At 38.5% G+C, this 19,381-nt stretch overlaps 1 protein-coding gene and 1 long non-coding RNA gene across 4 annotated transcripts in view; both read right to left on the bottom strand.

The window, feature by feature from the left end:
* Positions 1-6,103, bottom strand: part of NR3C1 (nuclear receptor subfamily 3 group C member 1) — a 70,129-nt gene extending 64,026 nt beyond the window's left edge. Inside the window, exons 1-2 of the mRNA XM_088133697.1 lie at positions 5,493-6,103; positions 1,990-3,144 (exon numbers count right to left, since the gene is read on the bottom strand). Of these exons, the coding sequence (XP_087989823.1) occupies positions 1,990-3,134 (1,145 nt within the window). The 5' untranslated portion in view covers positions 3,135-3,144; positions 5,493-6,103. The remainder of the gene's footprint in view (positions 1-1,989; positions 3,145-5,492) is intronic.
* A 2,382-nt stretch (positions 6,104-8,485) lies between these two features.
* The window catches only part of LOC112541631 (uncharacterized), a 47,247-nt gene continuing 36,351 nt past the window's right edge, over positions 8,486-19,381 (bottom strand). For all 3 annotated transcript variants that reach the window (XR_003085618.2, XR_015794746.1, XR_015794747.1), the window contains one exon: positions 8,486-13,678. This is a non-coding gene — a long non-coding RNA (uncharacterized LOC112541631). The remainder of the gene's footprint in view (positions 13,679-19,381) is intronic.

Below are 19,381 nucleotides of genomic sequence, written 5' to 3'. Positions count from 1 at the left end.
CCTATCATACCTTTTAATTAATAAATAAAAACCTGACCCACTTCATGGTAATGGAAGAGTGATGGTCATATTATCTTAGACAACACCACAATTATGGTGAGTAGTCCAAATAGCAGATTCCAACCTACTAAAGCTCATTTCATCATAAATATATTTAAATGTAATTGGGATTCTAGGAGTTGAACCCCACTGTTTATTTATTAGCAAAGCAGATGTCTTGGATGGAATGCACTCATCTTCTCCTATGCACTCCCCTAAAGCTACACCAGATGTTGAAGAATGCGATAGAATAAATTTAGAGAAGCATGGGATGGAACGGATGGAGAGCGAAGTGGAAGTTCATTTGCAAACAAGTGATTAATAATGTTAATCATTATTATTTGAACAATATATGTATTTAATTCTGCTTCCATTTATATGGAATACATATAATCCATAATAAACCTTTCAATTTATATTTTATATTAGACATCAGATATAAATCAAGGTAGCAAAAAAAGAGATTTCAATTGAGCAACAAAAGACAAAAGGTATTTGTAATTCATACGCATTTCAGAGATTTCAGACACACCAAGTCATGAGTTTGAAAATCATTAGCGTAAACCTCCTAAACACAAATGCGTAACTTCACTACAAAAATATAAACTGCTTAAAGAGCATTCTTTTTGCTGATATTCTTACCAAAAAGAATAATTCAAGCATCTTATCTACAGAATTTTAATTCCACGAGATTTGCTGTAAATTCACTACATAGCATTTAATGTAATAAATATACAAAGAAAAATAAGGGCAATAAAAGACAACTTGCAACAAGTATGCACTACAGAATTGTTTCTACTGTAGAAAGGAATGTTCAAAATCAAATTAATATGAAGCAATATACTTTGCACTACAGTATTCCCTTCCATATATAGTGATATAGTGTCCATGAACAGCAACCCATTTCTTCTTTTCCTCCACCACAGCGTGGATAATTGTCACTGTCATGCAGAACATACAGAAAGCAGAAGATTGATGCATATTGTATGCTATTTCATATGTGTGCCTATGTTCTTAACAAAGGAGAAAGACTGGAAAAAAATAAAATAAAATAGTCCAATGGAAGCTGGATTACTATATACAATATACTTTAATATTTTATTCCAATTCCAAACTCACAGGTAAATGATATCTGGTTAAATAAAAATTCATTAGAACTCAACTTTTGAAGGAACAGCATGCTTATTAAAAAAATCAATCCCAACATTTTTTAGAAGAAAAAATTAAGCACTGAAGAAATGAATGATGCAACTTCCGTTAGAATATAACTTCCTTAAATCACTAAAAGACAGACTAAATAAATGATTTAAAATTAAAAATAATTTAATTTTAAAGAAAACAGGGTGAAAACAATAGAGAATAAAAAATTGTTAAATGATTGCATCAAATTTTTTACTTTTGGAATCTGAATGTATATCCCAACATTTTTTCCATGGTTAGCATTGACAAAAACACCACTTCCCACACTTCAATCTGCATATTGTCCTACAATTTACTTAAGTTCAGTATTAAAAGTAAAATCCTACTACAAAAATCCCCGGCTTTATATTTTACTGACTAAAATGAGCAAAGAATAAATAAATAAAACTATGAGATTTTTGTTCAATAAGCTTGACATCATGAGAACCAATACAATATTGAAATGAATACTGAAACTAACTGAAGTATAAACTGAAACTAATTCATTGTACTAATATTTCAACAGGAATATGCTGCTTTAGTTAAAAAGTACCCTGAACTATTTCGTCAGAGTAGCCATTTATTTTTATTTTCTTCTCCTTTATTATAATTATAAATTGTAAAATTGCAATGACTTGCCTTGCACTGCCTATCTTTTTATTGAATCAAATAAACAATTTTTAACCAAAAGGACAGTAAATGTGAACATTATTATTACTACCTTTGTATTACATAGAAATCTTCTATTAAGTTTAAGAAAATGTATCCTACCTTGAATACCCATTGGAGAAGACAGATCTGTTTGAAAAATTCAAAGCCCCCACTGGTGTAAGGGCATCATCTCCAGATCCCTGGCACCTATTCCAATTTTCTGAACCAGCAGGATGAGAGGGAATGGCATTGAAAACTGGTTTCTTATCCTGCTGTTGAGTGACAGATGCAGTGTTCAAATCATAGTGGTAAATTTGCCCTCCAGAAGTACTGACACCATGAACAGAAATGGCAGATGTTTTATTTCCAACTTTATTTGACCCAGAAAAATTAGCCTGACAGTAAGTTGTGCCTATTTTCTCCTGCTTTATTACTCCAGGGGTGCACAATTCAATAAAATCTTCCTTTTCAGTTTTCACTTGTGGCATCTGCATTGTAGGATTTGACAAAAGATCCTCACATTCGTTAATGTTAGGCTTTGTGTCTGGTAAAATTGGAGGCTTGCAATCCTCCATTTCACTTCCTTCCAAGAGAAAACTCTCATCCCCACCAAGAGGTGAAAGCAAGCTACTTTCATCCAGAACAGGATCCATTCTCCAAGGGCTTCCATTTGTTTCTTTTCCTGGAGACACTGGTGGCAAATCAAAATCTTGCAAAATATCAAAGGTGCTTTGGTCTTCCGAAAACAGCTTCAAGTTGCCACTGTTGGTGTTAACCTGGCCTTGTGCTAAAGACCCTTGATTTAAAGTAAGATCACGACTAGCCATAGCTGGGAACTCTGATTCTAGGTGCACATTAGTAGATGCAGCTCCCTTTGAGCTTTCTGTCAGGCTAGAGGACTTATTTAAGCTTGCTATGCTTTCTTCAAGGAGCCTAAAATCCGTTTCTCCAGGAGAGAGGCTGATTTGGCCTTGCTGAGGAAATCCAAGTTCATTTCCCATCACTTTTGAATCGGTTTCACCCATATACAGTCCCATTGAGAGTGACACTGCTTTGGAGAGATCTGGCTGTGGCACATTGCTTCCTAACCCCTTTGGCAAGTCACACAGAACAGACTGTTTCGAGTCAGACTGGGAAGAGGCAGACAGGGTAGATGTAGATACAGGAGTCTTGACAGAAGCACCACCCCTAAAGGATGGATGAAAGTGAGCACTTTTCCCTCTTTCCTCCCCTCCTGTGGATTTCAACGATTCTTTGGGCTCCATTATTTTAGTACTAATAACAAAAACAAAAAACAAACCATCATTAGCTTGATATCAGAAGAAGCATAAGGATTTACAAAGTACCGACCCCAAGAAAAAAAGGAGTATTAAAAAGGTAAACATAAACTTAATAGTTTCCAGTAACTTTTAAATAAGATTTATAATACAAAGCATCCCAATGGCTGGAAAGTTTAAAGTTTATCTCAATTTAATCAAATGATATTTGCCTAATAGAATCAATCACAAAGAAAACTAATCAGCTATTTAATGTATCATTTAATTCATGTCAAATTAAAGTCTGTATATAAGTATTAAAACAAAAAGTAACTTTCATTTGTTTGTATACTTTTCCTAAACTATTTTGTTTTCAAGAATTCTCACTCAGGTCCATTCAAATATTGTTGCATTTGTATCCATCAATATTCTATCACTTCACAACTTACAAATCCATTCATCATCCAGGTTTCTCAGTATGATCCAATGATCTAACTTTCATTAGACAAGAAATCTTACTACATAGGACGGCTGCCAATTTAGAAATAGCTTTCCTCTTTTTCTTTTCCTCCCTTGCACTGCTACAGTTCTCTAGGTTTTTTAAGAATACACAATAAAATTATTGTATCTAAAGAATTTTAGAGTTCAGATTTGTCAAACTTATCAAGTACATTAACCTACTTTCAAATCAAAACGATGGCCAGTTTCAAGTAATATACATTTTGAAAAATAAACAAGTGAAATACTTGCCCTCTTTAGTCTCCTTCATTTTTTTTCAGGAATTGCCATTATTTGGTATTTAAAGAACACACAATTTTAAAAGTGAATGCATACCTAAACAAAGCCAAGAATATTTTCTCTTGACATTTTAAACCTTCTACCCTTTGCAACCATTTGCAAAGAGAAAATGCTAAGTAAATCTTGAAGCGTATACAGGAGCCTTGCAGTGCCCATCAGTAATTTATTGGAGATCCAACAGGGACAGGCACAAGCTTGTATTTAAAAAATCCTGCTCTGTTTCACAACTTGATCAAAAGACCTTATTCTTAAGACATGAAAAAAAATATTGTGGTAACACTTATCTTTCCTTAACCTCTTTGCACACATTTTCCAAAAATTTATAAAACTGCCAAGGGTACTTATGAATGGACAAGAAGGCTTCTTTCAATAAACAAAAAGGCAGCATGCACAAATGACACAGCCAATTCTGCAATATCCTCTTCAAAAGTTGCATGAAACTTCTAAAATTCTTTTTGGGCCTTGACAAAAAGAATTGTGTAATTTTAAAAGATCCACACCATAACATAGCTCTAAAGCAAAAAAGAGGGAAGAACAGAAAAAGAACTTGAGTTACCACATTTGACACAAAAGTCATTATATGACAGGCAACGCCAAAGGGATAAATCTATCATATGATTCATTTGCTGGAAGAGAAAAAAGTAACTCCAAAGATATTTAATCTTTTTTGAGTTGAAATTCTCCTTCTTGTAAAGATGAAAAGAAAAAGAAAAAAGAAAAATGTGTCGGGACCTGTTGAGCATTTGCCTGGCACGCCCACTTCTGCAAAATAACATCAGCCCTTTGCTTAAAAAAAAAAATTCCAACCAAGTCCAAGTTTTCAACTCCTTGTCTGTTTCCAATCCGTGGGGCCGCCAAATAAAAAAGGGGGAACAAAAAGAGAGGTGATAGCAAGCTTTTTAAAAAAGTGAACAAATTATTTTTTAAAAAAATAAACCTTCCAAACAGCCTCTTTTTTTTTGTCCCGGGGAAGGTTAAGGGGAGGGAGGGAACCTATTACATAAGATTTATACTACTTTTACAGTGCAGTCCTATACACGTCTATCAGAAGGAAGTCTGCTGAATTCAGCGTCCCATACCCCTAAGTAAATAGATAGAGGATTGCAAACTTAAAATCGTTGCTTTCCAAGAAGACAGACTATTTTGGACATTCTGGTATGGGATTAAAATGAGCCAATGATGGTTGTGAAACAGGATAGGAAATCACTCCCCCCGCCCTCGCCTAGGCTATACATATAAACGCGTACATATATGTACATTATTTAAACACGTACAAGCCCCTTCTCCCTCTCCCCAATTTAACAAGAAGGACGTTAAAGTTAAGGACGCAATGGATCGAGGGAAGAAGCTCCCACCCTTCTCTGGCCTCACGACTCGGCAGCAAACCGCTCGGTCTTAATGGCGGGAGTGGGGGGAGGCATTACGGAGAGGGTGGAGGGTGACCTCTACAGAAAAAGCACTCCGCCGCCGCTTCAGCCGTGCACCTCCCTTCGAGAGGGACAGAGCCTAAAAGTAGAAACCATTCCTCCCTCGCCCCACACCTAGGAAAAAAAAAAAGACACCCCTTACCGTATCCAGTGGGGGCGCTGGGAGTCCTCTTAACCACCAACTTCCATGGCTCCAGCACACAGCGAAGCAAATAAACAACTTGGTGGGGACTGGAAGGAAGCAGAGTTACGGGGCGACGGGATTGGGTGTGGGGTGGGGGTGAAAGCAGCCGCCCCTTTGCAGATGAGGAGGTAAGCAGCCGCCCCCTCCCTTTCCTCCCCACACGCACACTGACAGACAGACCGCGCTTCCACACGCCGCCGCCGCCGCAGCCCCTCACCTGCTCTTTTCCCACCCCCCGCTCGCGTGCACCACACGCACACTTCTGCCCCGCAATTAATTAAAGCCACACTTTCTCCCGCTCTCCTCTCCGCCTCTCCCCCCGCTCCCTCTGCCCGGGCGTCCCGCCTTCCCCTTCTCCTCCTCCTCCTCAACCTCCTCCTCTTTTTCTTCCTCCTCCTCTTCCTCCTCCCCCCGCCAGCCACTCCGTTTGCGCTCAGCTCTACGGCTTGCCCCAGCCACAAAATGGAGGACGACGACGGTGCTAGCAGCAGCAGCCGCAGCCGCAGCAGCGGCAGCCTCCGCCTCCACCTCCTCCTCCTTTCCCCCTCCCTCCCCCAGACTTGGAAAGAGAGCAGAGACGCGGCAGGCCGAGGGCGCGCGCAGGGAAGGCGCCTGCGAGCGCGCGAGCGGACGAGCTCGCGCATTGCGGGGCAGCCGAGGGGGAACGGTGCAACCTGTTGACTGAGAGCAGCAACTGCAACCCCCGACCGGGCCTCTTCGTTTTTTCTCCTCTCCGTAACGCGCCCCTTCCCGCTGCAGTTTCTTTTTTTTTCTTTTTTCTTCCCTACTTTCCTTTTTTATTTTCCTTTTCTTATCTTGCCCGCTGCAGCCTACGGGGTTTTTGTTTGTTTGTTTGTTTGTTTTATAAACAGCATGTTGATTTAGAAGTCAGGCCCGCTGCATTTAGAGGGTGACTGCGGTGGGTGACAGTCAGCCATCGCGTATTTCACTTGCGGGGAAATCCTAATCAACCTTGTGAACTAATTTTTTTAATCAGGTCTCGGCTGTTCAAAGGGGGGAAAAGAACAGACAAGGACGACACAAGCAGGCAGCAAACCTTCACTGAGGATTGAGGAGCCAGCCCTGGCGCGTCAAGCCAAAAATGATACGAAAAGATTTCCGTACCTCCTAGAAAATGTACTTTTGGGAATTGTATAGGAAAGGTGCCTCGTTATACATGCAGTATTAGAAAAAATATATATTTAAACAGGTGTGATTATTTGTGAGTGAATGTGCATAAATTGTGTGCTATAGACTATTGTTGGCTGTAAGGAGCAGGCCTCATAATTATGTCTCTCATTTTGAAACTTTTTCAGTTTTCAGCATTCATTGCAGGTCAGCAAAAAAAATAAACAATCCAGTTCTGCATTAGCTAATGGCTTATACAGCTCAGTTGTAGGAAATACGTGCCAATGGAAAAAAAAACTTGAGGAAGACTTACATGATGGCATATATTTATCAATTTGGTATCTACAGTATTCAGTGTTTTTTCATGTGTGTGCACACATTTTGTACACACACACGCACACACACACGAAAAGTATATGCAGGTTTGATTAAATTAAATTCTATTTAAATTAAATTGAAGTTACACAGCCCATCAGAGTTGAGCAAACATTTTGAGAGAACTATTTTGAACCCAGAATGGCTGCTTCAGGTGTCCCTTTGAAAAGAAAGGAGTGATCTGAGAGTTTAGTTTGAGTCAGCATTAAACAGTTTTGATCTGCATCTAAAGCAAAACGTGTCTGCATTGACTGAATGTTCCATGCTTAAATTTTATTTTTGTAGTTTGGGATTGGGTTTTTGATTGAAAAATCAGCCTAGTCAGTACAATAGCAGGAATTGGTCAATTCCCTGTTGTTTATAGCTTAAACTAGATGGGGTTAGGGGTGGGTGGGTGGGTGCTGTGTATGGAGTGCTGAGGCAAAGATGCAGTTTCTAAGCACATGGTGAAAGGACTGGAGAATCATTGTGAACTCTGCTGCTACTTTTGTGCAGTTCAAAGACTACTTGCAGTTGCCTGCTTTCCTGATTAATATGTTACTGCTATTTTTTATTTTTATTATTATTTTTGGTTATAATGAAATTAGACTCTGTGGGTGGGTTATACTTCATGCTTTGTGTTATTTTATTTTATAGGCAGATAGCCTACAACTAAAAACAGGTAAACAAGAGTAAAACATAAGTATGCCTTTTAAACTAAAAATCTGCATGGCACTTCCCAAATGTTTGCTCATTGCTACCTCTTGAACCCTTTTAATCAGAATTCTCTAACCAATTTCCCAGGCATACTTAACAAATGAATCTCCTTGTAGTTTTTGCATTCCTTCTTGCTACCACTATAAGGAAACAATAATGACATTCATTCAGTCATGCTGGCCTCACACACATTAAGCAAGTCACTATTCTCTATCATTCCCTCTTCTCTAACTTTATATACATCTCCGAGGCTTCAAAAATTGAAGCCATGCACCTCGCCTGGAAGCCTTGCATCCAGACCTTTCATACATAGAGGGTTGGTAGTAAATGCCAAGGAAACTGTATGCCAAAGTCTCTATGGGGAGGAGAGGGGATGCAATGTCAAGCCAACTTGTTGACTGAAGACTTGTCATGCTGCTAAGTGTGGCAAGAAGAAACACTGGTGTTGAAATCTGCTCTAACTTGAGCCATGAAAAGTCATGGAGGAGGAAACGGGTTGTTTAAAATATTCCATAATGTCCAGCTGGCCAGCTATCCTGGCAGAGCAGCAAGACATCTTTCTTCAAGGAAGGAGGAAACCTTACCAATTGTTGTGATGTAGTTTTCCCAGTTCCCAAGGAAAGGGAGAGGGAGAAGATGGAAGAATTGTCTGAAGATCATCTAGCTGAGCACATATGGATCCTGTCCTTGCTGAGTACAGATTTGGTCAGGTAGGGATAGAGCCTTCCTTCCAGTCCCAAGAGCTTCATAAAGTGAACCAGATGCCAAGGAAGAGAGGGAAAAATTTTCCAGGTACAGAATGGAGATGAGATGAGTGTTGTAAAGTAGAAAATACTCTGGTTTATGTGATAAACCAACCACCAGCTTATTCTGCAAGCTAGGACTGTAAGAGATGAATGTTAAAATGAAAAAAAAATATGCCTACCTGAGCTGGCATTTGTGAATCTGTGAGAAGTCTGTTCCAAATTCTTGTGATCAGTTTGGATCACAAGGAGATGGCATCATTGCTGAAAGATTCATTTAATGGCCAAAAGCTCTTTATTAAAAGCATTGTAGTATCTTTAACCTGAAAATATTTGCCTGTAAAGGAAGTTCAGTGGCAGAGAGTGCCCTCAAACTTGGAGCAGACATAAAAGTACAGCTCTCAAGGGAAAATGGAAAGAGTCACCCTGATCTGGATGATAGAGGATAGGCTGAAAAATGAATTCCTGTTTGACTGGAAGAAAAGTCTGTTCGTGTGTTGAAATCTCAATCAAAAGGAACCCCTTTCTTGATAAGATGAGTCAGTGGGTATGGTTTGTGCAGCAAAATTAGGAACAAATTTATGATAAAAACTGGCAAGCTCCAGTAAAAAATGTATGTCCTTGATAGCCTGCAACTGAAAGGTAAACAAGGGTAAAATATAAGGACATTTTTAAAATCTGCATGGCATTTCTCATTGCCAAGTGTTGAATCATTGATGATTTTTGCTCATTGTCACCTCCTTCAAAGGAAGCTCTCAAAACAGTATATTGGGTCTTAGTTGTATCCGTTTGCATTTCGTTTGAGGAAATAACAGTAGCCCAAATAGTCCAATATGGATAAATCAAAAGTTCGTATCTCTAGCATTGAGCTGTAGTTACAGTGGTGTTGAAGAATTACCTGAACTTGTTCAGAATGGAGAGCAGGATCCTCAATGCAAATGAGCAAATTGTCCAAATACACTATTAAAAAAAGGTCCACAGTTTCAAGAAAAATATGTTTCAGAAAGCACATGAAAACTGAAAAGAGGTATGCTTCACTGCCACATATTCAAATTTCCCATAATGATAGTAAAGGCAATTAAATATTTGTGGTGGTGTTCCATGCAACTAAAATTATCAACTTCCTTTGATTAATTGGAGGAGCTATTCAGACACAAAATAGTCATGGGAATAAACAGATGACATATACACCTCCTGTATCCTTCAGTGGTTTCATTTGTAATAACTTTATAAGCCCAGACTGCCTGACAGGTCACACGTTCTGGCTTTGGCACCTGTTCAGATAGAGAAGGGCAGAAGTTTGAGGAGTAGGAGGAAGACACCTGAGTAATGAGAGAGTGACAGAGGCTGATGAGATATCGGAATGAGTGGAATTCCTGATGAAGAAGAAATAGTGAGTCATCAATTCACAGCGCTTCTGTTCTTCAATTGATTGGATCTCATTTAGAAGATACCTTTGCTGAAATACCATTCCAACATCTGCACTGCTTCTCCTGACAGGAACAAAATAGAGCTTAGTGTTATTACTATACTAGCTACCATCCAACCAGCCACAAAGTTGCTCAACAGCTTTATATAAATGTTCAACATTTATATAATAGAATTTGTACTCCTATGTGAGCCTTACTTTAGTGGCCGTTGGACTGAGCAGAAGTCCCCTAAAGCCACCTTAGAGCCAACTATAGAATACAAGCAGAATCAGTGATGAACAGTGCCAGATAGTTGACACTTAACAAGAGCTGCCCAGAGTTGTTGAGAGTCAGGTGGTATACAAGTTTAATAAATTATTGTTGTTTGTTTGTTTGTTTGTTTATTTATTTATTTATTTATTGAATTTCTCCCCCGCCCATCTCCCCCACAATAGGGGACTCTATTATTACATTGTTGATGGTACCAAAAGCCAATGAGAGATTCAGAAGCTTCGATAGCATTGTGCTCTGCATACTGTATATTTCCCCTGGTAGGTCATCTCTTTGAGCAACCAATGCAGTTTCAATCCATATCCTCCAAGATCACAGGCTTAATTTGGTGGGCATGGGTATGTGTGTTTCTTGCTTTATATGCACTGTTCTGCCCTGCTCATACTGAACTTCAGGATTGCAGTTAAAACTACAAAGACTTTGCTGATTTGGGCTGCTTGGTTAAATTTGGTATGTGTGCCATGAAAGGGTAATACACCATTTTCTTTTGCTGAGCTTATGCCTATGAGGCAGATTACAAAAGAAAGCCCTATTGGTTGAACTTGCTTAGTAGATGGGGTAGGAGGCTAATCCAGGCTGATTTAACTGCCTTCCCACCCACAGAAAAAATGGCCAACGAAGTGAGTTGAAAATGTGAAAAAAGCTGTATTGGAAACAAAATAATCTATTTTTCTGCAGGGCATATTCTGGGTAGCAATTGTTCTGGACTGCCATCCACCTAATCTTGTGGTCCTGGTGTGAAGAAAAGGGATCTTGTTTTGAGTTCATTGTTTCTTATCATTGTTTCTTATGGTTAAATCATTATAAATGGGTAGAGTTCTGTTCTATTCAATCCATTTTGAATTCTCTTCCAGAACCTCAAAACAAAATGCATTTTCATTTTTGTGTTCACATGTGCTGCATGACTGCATAACCTAAATAAATCTTGAGCTCTTCATTTTAAATATATTTTAACAGAGCTACATTACCTCACTAACCACAAAATTAATTTAGTTGACCTCTTTTCTAAGATGGCTTGTTCCCTTTCTTGTGGCCTCCTTGCTGCTTCTCACACAGTTCATCTGTTCATTCAACAGGTTTTTTGCAACCATGGCTTGTCCAATCAACTAATTTCTAAGAGACACACATTTTTATGGCACATTTTTGGGAAGAATTAATTTCATACAAAAAGCCTGTTTTATTCAATTAAAGAGGCCTCTCCCAATTGAAAATTCAGCGAGGACTGATTTGGTACAGCTTCCCTGCCCCTGAGAGTCACACATTATGCAGGAACCTCTGAAGCAGAGTATGCTATAGGTATGCATGAGGATTGGATTACTGTATGATTAGGTTTGCAGTTGGTGTAGAAGCTTCAGTGAAAAAGTTTCCGATATTCAGATGGTCCTCCTTTTAATATGTGTGTACAGGAAGTGATGCCACCGATCTGGCTGCAATAGCATTGAAATTTCGTAGCTTCTTCCCACATGAGTAATATGCAAAATGGGCCTCTTATTCTAATTAATTCTTTTCAAAACTTCCCTTCCTTTCCACTTTTCTCTTTCCACATTAGTATTGTGTTCCTCCTCCTCTCCACGTTTATTAACTCTTTCTCAGTCTCCCCTACCTTAGTTTCTCCTACCTTCAAATTCAGTTTCTTGCATGTGGCAGCAACCACACACACAGACAGTTTTTATTGAACAGGTGGGCTGACTAGCAACAGGAAATACAAAGTAAATATCAGAGCATAACAGAAGATAGTTAAACAGAAATATTAAATACATAAGAATAGCAGCAAAATTACAGTAGCTTTAAAGTAAACTAATGAAACCACAGGCTAATCTGTAGTTAAAAAATAGATATATTTCCATGATGGCTGAAAGTCATCAGAGAAAAGGCTAGATGGGCTTTTTAGTAAGCAATCCTGGAGAACAGAAGCAGCTGTGAGAAGGCCTCTCAGATAATCTCCAAATCTTCAGATCACAGAAAAGAAGCTCCTCCTGATTAAATATTGTCAGATTTACAAGAGGATACACTATGTCAAATAACTGGTCTTTGGCGTGGTAGGGTAGATTACGATCAGAACTATAGCCTGACACAACTTTTAACTAGTGAAACTACTGTAACATGGAAGTTAACCATGCAGTTCTCTGAGAATAAACCATTAATGTACCAGGTTTATTATACTTTTATTGCTGTGCATGTTCTAAGTTTGGTGAAGGTGAATTATAAAATGGAACAGCTTGCCACAGTTCCCACACAAATTGTGTTTAAATTCAATGGATTTTATAAACAGCAGTGTGTGATACATTATATCCAAAATTATATCTAATGGTGGCACTGAAAAATTTCTCAAAGTCTGATTGACCATATTTATTTACTTAACAATCAGCAATTTAGAAAAAAAACAACACTTGGTTACTGCCAGTAATATTTATTCACTGCCTGGCAATCCTAGTGAAGATATACAGAAAAGAAAACTCTCAGCTCAGACTGTATCCACACAGATGCTACTTATCATTACAGTCTCTCTGTTCATATCCTACAGAAACCTTCCTTCCTTCCTTGCTCCGCTCCTTGTTTTCGCAGGATAGGAGAACAACAATGATTGATGGTGGTAGCTAACTTCTGATTCAGGAGCAGTATGGATTCTCTTCTCCCTCTTACCTGATATTTATGATGAGACTATCATAGCAGAAAGGGAAAGAATAATTGATTTTTAAATAAAGATACAGACACAGCTGAAGCTGGTATCCTGAATAAATGGTTTTTATGTTCCCGTTCCTGTAGCATGAATAGTGTCTTTCTTAACTAAACTAATTATTTAGAAAAGAGAATTTTTTTTCTCTTAGTCATTACTTCTTAATGGTAACCATTTACAGATCTTTGTCCCACTCCATCCAGCACTGTGGTTGTGAGAGCTCAGTGCTATTTTTTTTCCACCTGGCATATTTTAAAAAGATTTTTAAAAATTGCTACAATTATACTTATGTGTATTTATTCATTTATTATTTTATTAGGCTTATATGCTCTTCTGAGTGGCTTATTAACAATATAGGTTACTCAAACACTGAGAAACAACCATAACTCTTATACCCATTCCCCCTTTATATATCAAAGACCTGCCAAAATAAACAGGTCTTAACTGCTTTATGAAATCTAACCAAGGTTGGAGCCCATCTGATATCAGGAGAATCCTGTTCCAGAGAAGGGGGTTGAGGAGCCCTGACATAGGGATCTTTATAGATGGCATCCTTGAAGGGTGCCTGGAGGAAACCTTCCGTTCCTGATCTCAAGGGACAGGTAGATAACATTGGGTGAAAGCAGTCCCACCCTGAACCATGAAAGGCTTTAAATACAACAACCAGCACCTTGAATTACACCCAGAAAAAAGTGGTAATCAGTGCAGCCCTTGAAACAGAGGTGTTACATGGGCAAACTGCCTGGTGCCCATAACTTCTGGAGCCACTGCATTCTGGGCCAGCTGAAGTTCTGGGTGGTCTTCATATGTAGCACATCCAGTAATCTAAATGGGAAGTAAGTCAGACATGAGAGAGTGTGAGTAAAACCTTTGACTGCATAAAAGTCCATAACCGGTGAACAAGATGGAACTGTGGAAACTAGCTGCAGCTGCCACTTGCTCTTCAATCAGAAGCTGTGAGCCCAGGAGGACTCCAGATTACAACCCCATCCATCCAAAGCCGAAGATGGAATCAGAGGGCTTTTGCACTGAAAGTCCCTCTGACTTGCTGGGATTGAATTTAAGCAACCCCGACTGTCACAGCCTCCAGGCACTGGGGCAAAATCTTCACTGTGTCTCTTGTTCAGCCAGGAGTCAAGGTACACAGCCAAATGTCATCTACTATAGAGAGTAAGGAAGATGCAAGAACTGTTTGCATAAGCAAAAGGGGCTGAACTATTCTTTAAATCCTGGGAAGCAAGATAGTATTCAGAAGTGACTCAGGCTTCACCCTGATTCACTAGAGTATAAGAAGGAGGGAAGGCGAAGCACAATCAGGCTTGCAAGATTCTTTTATTAGTCTACCACAACAAAATATAGTTCTAGACTTCCTGTGGAGTTGATTTTCTGGTCTGGTCTACCTAGTGGGGCTGATATCAGTCTTGCAAGCCTCATTGTCTTAACTCCTCTCCTTCTTATACAGCTAGAGTCCAGCTGCAGATGTTCAAGCACTCCATTGCAATTTTCCAGAGTCAGTACTTCAGTATCAGCTGCTCTTCCCAAGAAACTGCCCACAAAGACAGTGAACATGTGGCTATTTTCCAGATGTCTCCAGCTCTAGAAAATGCTACCAAGTGTCCTGAAAGATGCTACTAGGGGCATGGAATGGGGCGTTCTTGAGGAGATATATTTCACCACAGCAACCCAAGGGCAGGCGATCAATCTTAATCCAAGAAGTCCACTAGCTCCTGCTGCAAACATTGCTCGGCAGAAGCATGATACCATCCAAAGCTCTGCCAACCTCTCTGTCAAGCTTTGCCAGGCCATTAGTTAAAAACAATTTATTTCCCTTAAGTGGTTGTTGGTAATTACATGGGGGGGGGGAGTGTCTAGCTAAGCAGGCTTCCATGATAGTGGTATTAGGTCCTCCTTTCTCTCTCCCTCTCACACATACACTCACTCACTCACTCTCTCTTAAATCAAATGGAAAGCTAACCAGCTGCAAAGGAAAGCACTACTCCCTGCTATCATTGTTATTCACAAAAATTCCCCATTCCGTGCCTCTAGGAGCATCTCTCAGGATATTTAGATAGGGTTAGGTTAGAGTTAGCCTTTCCAAGAGATGCCAGTGAGACAACCTAATACCTTCTATAAGCAAAACATGCTTTCTGCCACTGAGTATTGCATCTTCTGTACTCTGTGGCTTCTTTCTGATTCCTTGCTACTTGTCTCCCAAACACTTATCTCCCCTGACTCTTGGGATTTCCTCCCAGATCATAACATGTCCATGTGATATCAATTCCAGGCAAACAAATAACTTTCCTTTCCTCACTGAATTTGAATTGCAAACTGCTTGGCTCCTTATCTAACACATAATTCAGACCCATCCATCACTTAACCAGTCAGTGACAGAGATCTACTTCCACAAACACAGTGCAACATAGATTACAGGTGCATTCTCTTGTTTGGAATATGCTATACTAATCAGACATAATGTACAGTGGATACTTACTTGAGAATAGCAAATAACTTCTGCACATTGCTAACTATGCCAAGGAAGTCAAAAAGATTAGTTTTAAGAGATATTTCTAATTGTATAGGAATATTAAAAGGAGTATTGAAACTAAACACATTCTAAACTATGACAGTGGTCACCCAAAATAAGAGGACATGTGTCTAAGAGTCAAAAAGTACAAACAAGAACCATTGAAGCCAATCCTATTCTTAATTCAGAAAAAGTTCCTACTGATTGGCTGATTGATTTTGTCTCTGATGTTGAAAATGTAGCACACATTTATCCCAGCTAATAGTTTATAGCTTAAAAAACAATATCAGCTTTGCATTCATATGGCACTGATAATCTGTGTGGTCATAAAACTGATTTAAAGATGAAAGCAATCCTTTAACTGTTGCACACTGCTTGGAATTGTTAGTACAGCAACCAAAATATTTCTGGGAAATTCAGTCTGATATTTTGTGAGCGCATCTGCAAATTACACCAGTGATAGCCTTTCTGTAATAACAGATCTTGATAAATGAAGTTCTGAAATTATGTTTTCTGTTTGGTATAACTGTTGAATTGTATTTAAATATTTTTTCATAGAGGATTCCAATTTTATTCATTCCCATATTAAAGCAAATGCTTGTAAGCTGTTCTGGTTTCTCCTTGAATCTATTTTTTAGTTTACAAACAGAGCAATCAGTAATAGTGTTAAAATACTTTCTTCTAATTCTAGTTCATTTTCGTTCCCTCTTTTAAAATTAACATTAGACTCATCCACAATACTGTCAGATTTTTTTTAGTGGGTGTTTTCAAAACTGTTTTAATTATCCTTTCTGGTTGCAGATTCATTAGTTTTCTGGCTGCTTCAAATGTGTTGCTGAAAACAATTCCATCCCATATTTTTTGCCAACCTTTTCAGACACAGAGCTGTCTTTATATCCATGTTTTTCTGCCATAGCAGCGAAGTTACAGTTTTAAAACATTTGGTATTCTCAGCATAATCTGAGTAAGAAAAGAAATATAATCTGATCTGATTGAATATTCCAAAATCTTTAGTTTATGGGTGACCATATTTTTCACAAGAGGATGGACTGATTAATTTGAATAATCTTTGAACTAACAGGTATTTTAAAGGGCTGCTTTTTAATATTTCCACTGTTCACATAAATCAGAATATTCCTTTACCTATGCAGTATGACTAAACAGAGCTGGTGATTTAAACAGCAATGAATCAAAACATCACTGAGTTTTGCTGAGACAAAGTTTTGTTTTGTTTGAAACCATGCCTTTCTTAACATAACCTCCATCATATAATTAAACGATTAGTTTGTCAAATTTTAAATATAAGCCAATCAGATTTGACTATATTTCCAAAGTTATACTTGGACCACTTAATGAGCAAAGCTCTTAAATAGTGAGCCATCATTCTGTTGGCCGTGCATGATAGATCTTGGAAAGCAGTTCTATGTCTTCAGGTCTTGGTCTCATCAGCCAGCAGTTCAACAAACATTATTTAATTAATTGATTCCATAACCTCTTGCAACTATTTTACCCTTGATGGGGATTATTTCATTTTGGATTTGAGGCCTACTGTATTTGACATTCACGCTGTTCCTTGAATTTGTTTTATTGTTTCTCATAGAAAACTGGACTATAATTGCAAGAAGAACCACTTTCATTTACTCCTAATTGCTCACATCCTGAGTCACTCCTGAAAGACAACTGGCTAACAACTAAAAATTGAACTGCTTCAGCAATATGCTTTCTATAGTATCTTTTATTTTCTATAACTTCATTATACATTTTTTTCCCGGAGGGTTTATCCTGTTAATTTTTACTTTTCTTGCTGCAGAAAGTTATCTGTTCCACTTTACTGGCTTGTGACTTTGCATGCATGGTTCTCCCCTCCCCTCCGCCCTTTGCCTTTTTTCGGCTGCCTGCTTCCTGTCAGCTTATCCTGTAGTTAGAAATGCTGAGTCAGAGCTTACAACATGGCATTTCCTCCATACAAAACAAAATGCACGTCTCTACCAAGTGAGTACTCTGGCCTTCCTGTGACTTGCAAATCATCTTTGCAAATGGTCAGACAATGACGTCTCTGGATATAATTTAGAGGCATCTAAATCAGAAGACACATTAAAGGGAAATCACTATGGGTTGATTTTCAATTGAATTAGTTAGCTATCTCAGGGATATGTTCTCTTTCTAAAGCAACTGATAGCAGATGAAGGGTTAGATTCAGCATTTTGTTCACCTCTTAAAGGAGTTACCACTTTGCTTTTGATAATAGTCGCACTATTAGATTTATTCTAGCAAAGGAAGTGAGGATGAGGATTTACTTTGAAGTCATGATAGAGGTAATGATAGAGCTGAATCAGGGCCTGCATTTAAGAGCCAAGGTAAACACTGAGTTTTTAAAGCTGCACCTATGCCAGAGGCGTCAGAGTTCATCAGTCTTATCAGACTCAAGCTCTCTTTGCCCAAAAACATGGGGTTTAAAGTGCAAAAGCTTGGGCTGACTTTATGTGCTTCAGGAATAGGCCTGCAAAGTTTGACCTTTTTGTCTTTCTCAGGCATTTCTCACAGAATTATTATACTGTCTAGCAACATTTCCGGGGCCCAGCTGCCCTGTACGTCAACAGAGGAGTCAAGGAGAGCAAATGATGACCCAGATCATAATGTCATCATGCAGATGCCAGGGTGTCATCACAACTGTCATGATGCAAGAACATAATTGGGTCATACTGTCACAGTGGCTTGTTACAGAGGCTGTGATATCTGGGCCTCCTTTATCCGAGTCCTTTCCAGCAGCCCCTTTGCCTAGCACTTTTTCCTGCTTAATTATTTGTTTAAAAAGGGAGAGCAGGGTGGAGAAAATGTAGGGGTCTCTTGCCCACCTAGAGGCTTAGAGATGACAGATTTGTATCCATAGTTTCTGGGAATGAATTTAAATTGTCAGAGGATACTTTCCCTCCCTGTGGAAAACTTCTTCATTGGTAGAAGACCATGAAAACTTGGATTTTTGGCATGACTTTTTGAAAAAGCCACATCAAAAATAAATAAAAGAATTAAATCCTTGGTAGATGGAAAGAATATCAAGGAAAGTGCTAGTCCCTGCCATATTCAGTTATTTATGCTATAAAACTTTTCTTTTCTTTGATAAGTAGATTGTAAACTAAAAAAACACCCAGCCTTTAAAAGCGGCTGTTTTTGTCTTCTATCCAAAGTACTGAATTAATTGGCAGCATCATTTGACTCTTTCCTTAAATACAAAGTCCTTTATTTGTGCCTTTTTACCCTTTAACCTCCCAACCCAAACCCTGAAAATGTTGCTCCTTAGGAAAGTCAGGGAATGATTATACTGACAGGAAATGCACATTTTAAGGACCAAATAATGTGAAAAAATAACCTTTGCATTAACAAAGTATTTGTGCTAGGACTATTCTTTTGGGCTGCAAAACTCTGGATGACCACTTGGGGGCAGAACATATTTCTTTTGGTAGTTGGTGGTTTTTCCCCAACCTGAAATATTTTCTCTTACCTAGGTCAGTCATAGCTTTTTGTGTTTTTTCTTTGTAAATAAATTATTATCCCTTTGAATGGTAATTCTTGGCTGAGTTAATCATTCCCCCTTGCTGCTGTGGAGCTAATGAAAACCCTTTTTTTTTTTTTGTGAAATTCAGGGAGAATGTGAGCTAATTAGGTAATTAATCCCTATTTGAAAGTCAGAAAGATCTACTGCATAAACTAGAAAAAGCAACAGTGCGTATGCCTGCTATACATCTACCATACTTTTCTGAAAAGATGTCTTATATCTGTTTTGGCCTCTTCTTGTCTCCAGAAGAATGTATATACCCGTGAGAACACAGGAACCCCAACAAGGCCGTTGGGAATCAAGTTTTACAACTTTATGACAGGAACACAGGAAATCTGCTGATTGGGTAATGCCTACATTTTCCAGGTTTATTATTATTTTTAACTACAATATTTCTTTGTGTTTTATGTGCTGAAGTTTCATACAGATTAAACTCCATCATCATCTGCTT

This window comes from Python bivittatus, unplaced genomic scaffold (genome assembly GCF_059951505.1).
Source record: "Python bivittatus isolate LINGU-HERP-01145 unplaced genomic scaffold, Pbiv_v1 ctg000080_np1212, whole genome shotgun sequence".
Lineage (NCBI taxonomy): Eukaryota > Metazoa > Chordata > Lepidosauria > Squamata > Pythonidae > Python > Python bivittatus.
The sequence above is the reverse complement of the archived record's forward strand: the minus strand, read 5'-3'. Positions and strand labels throughout refer to the sequence as shown.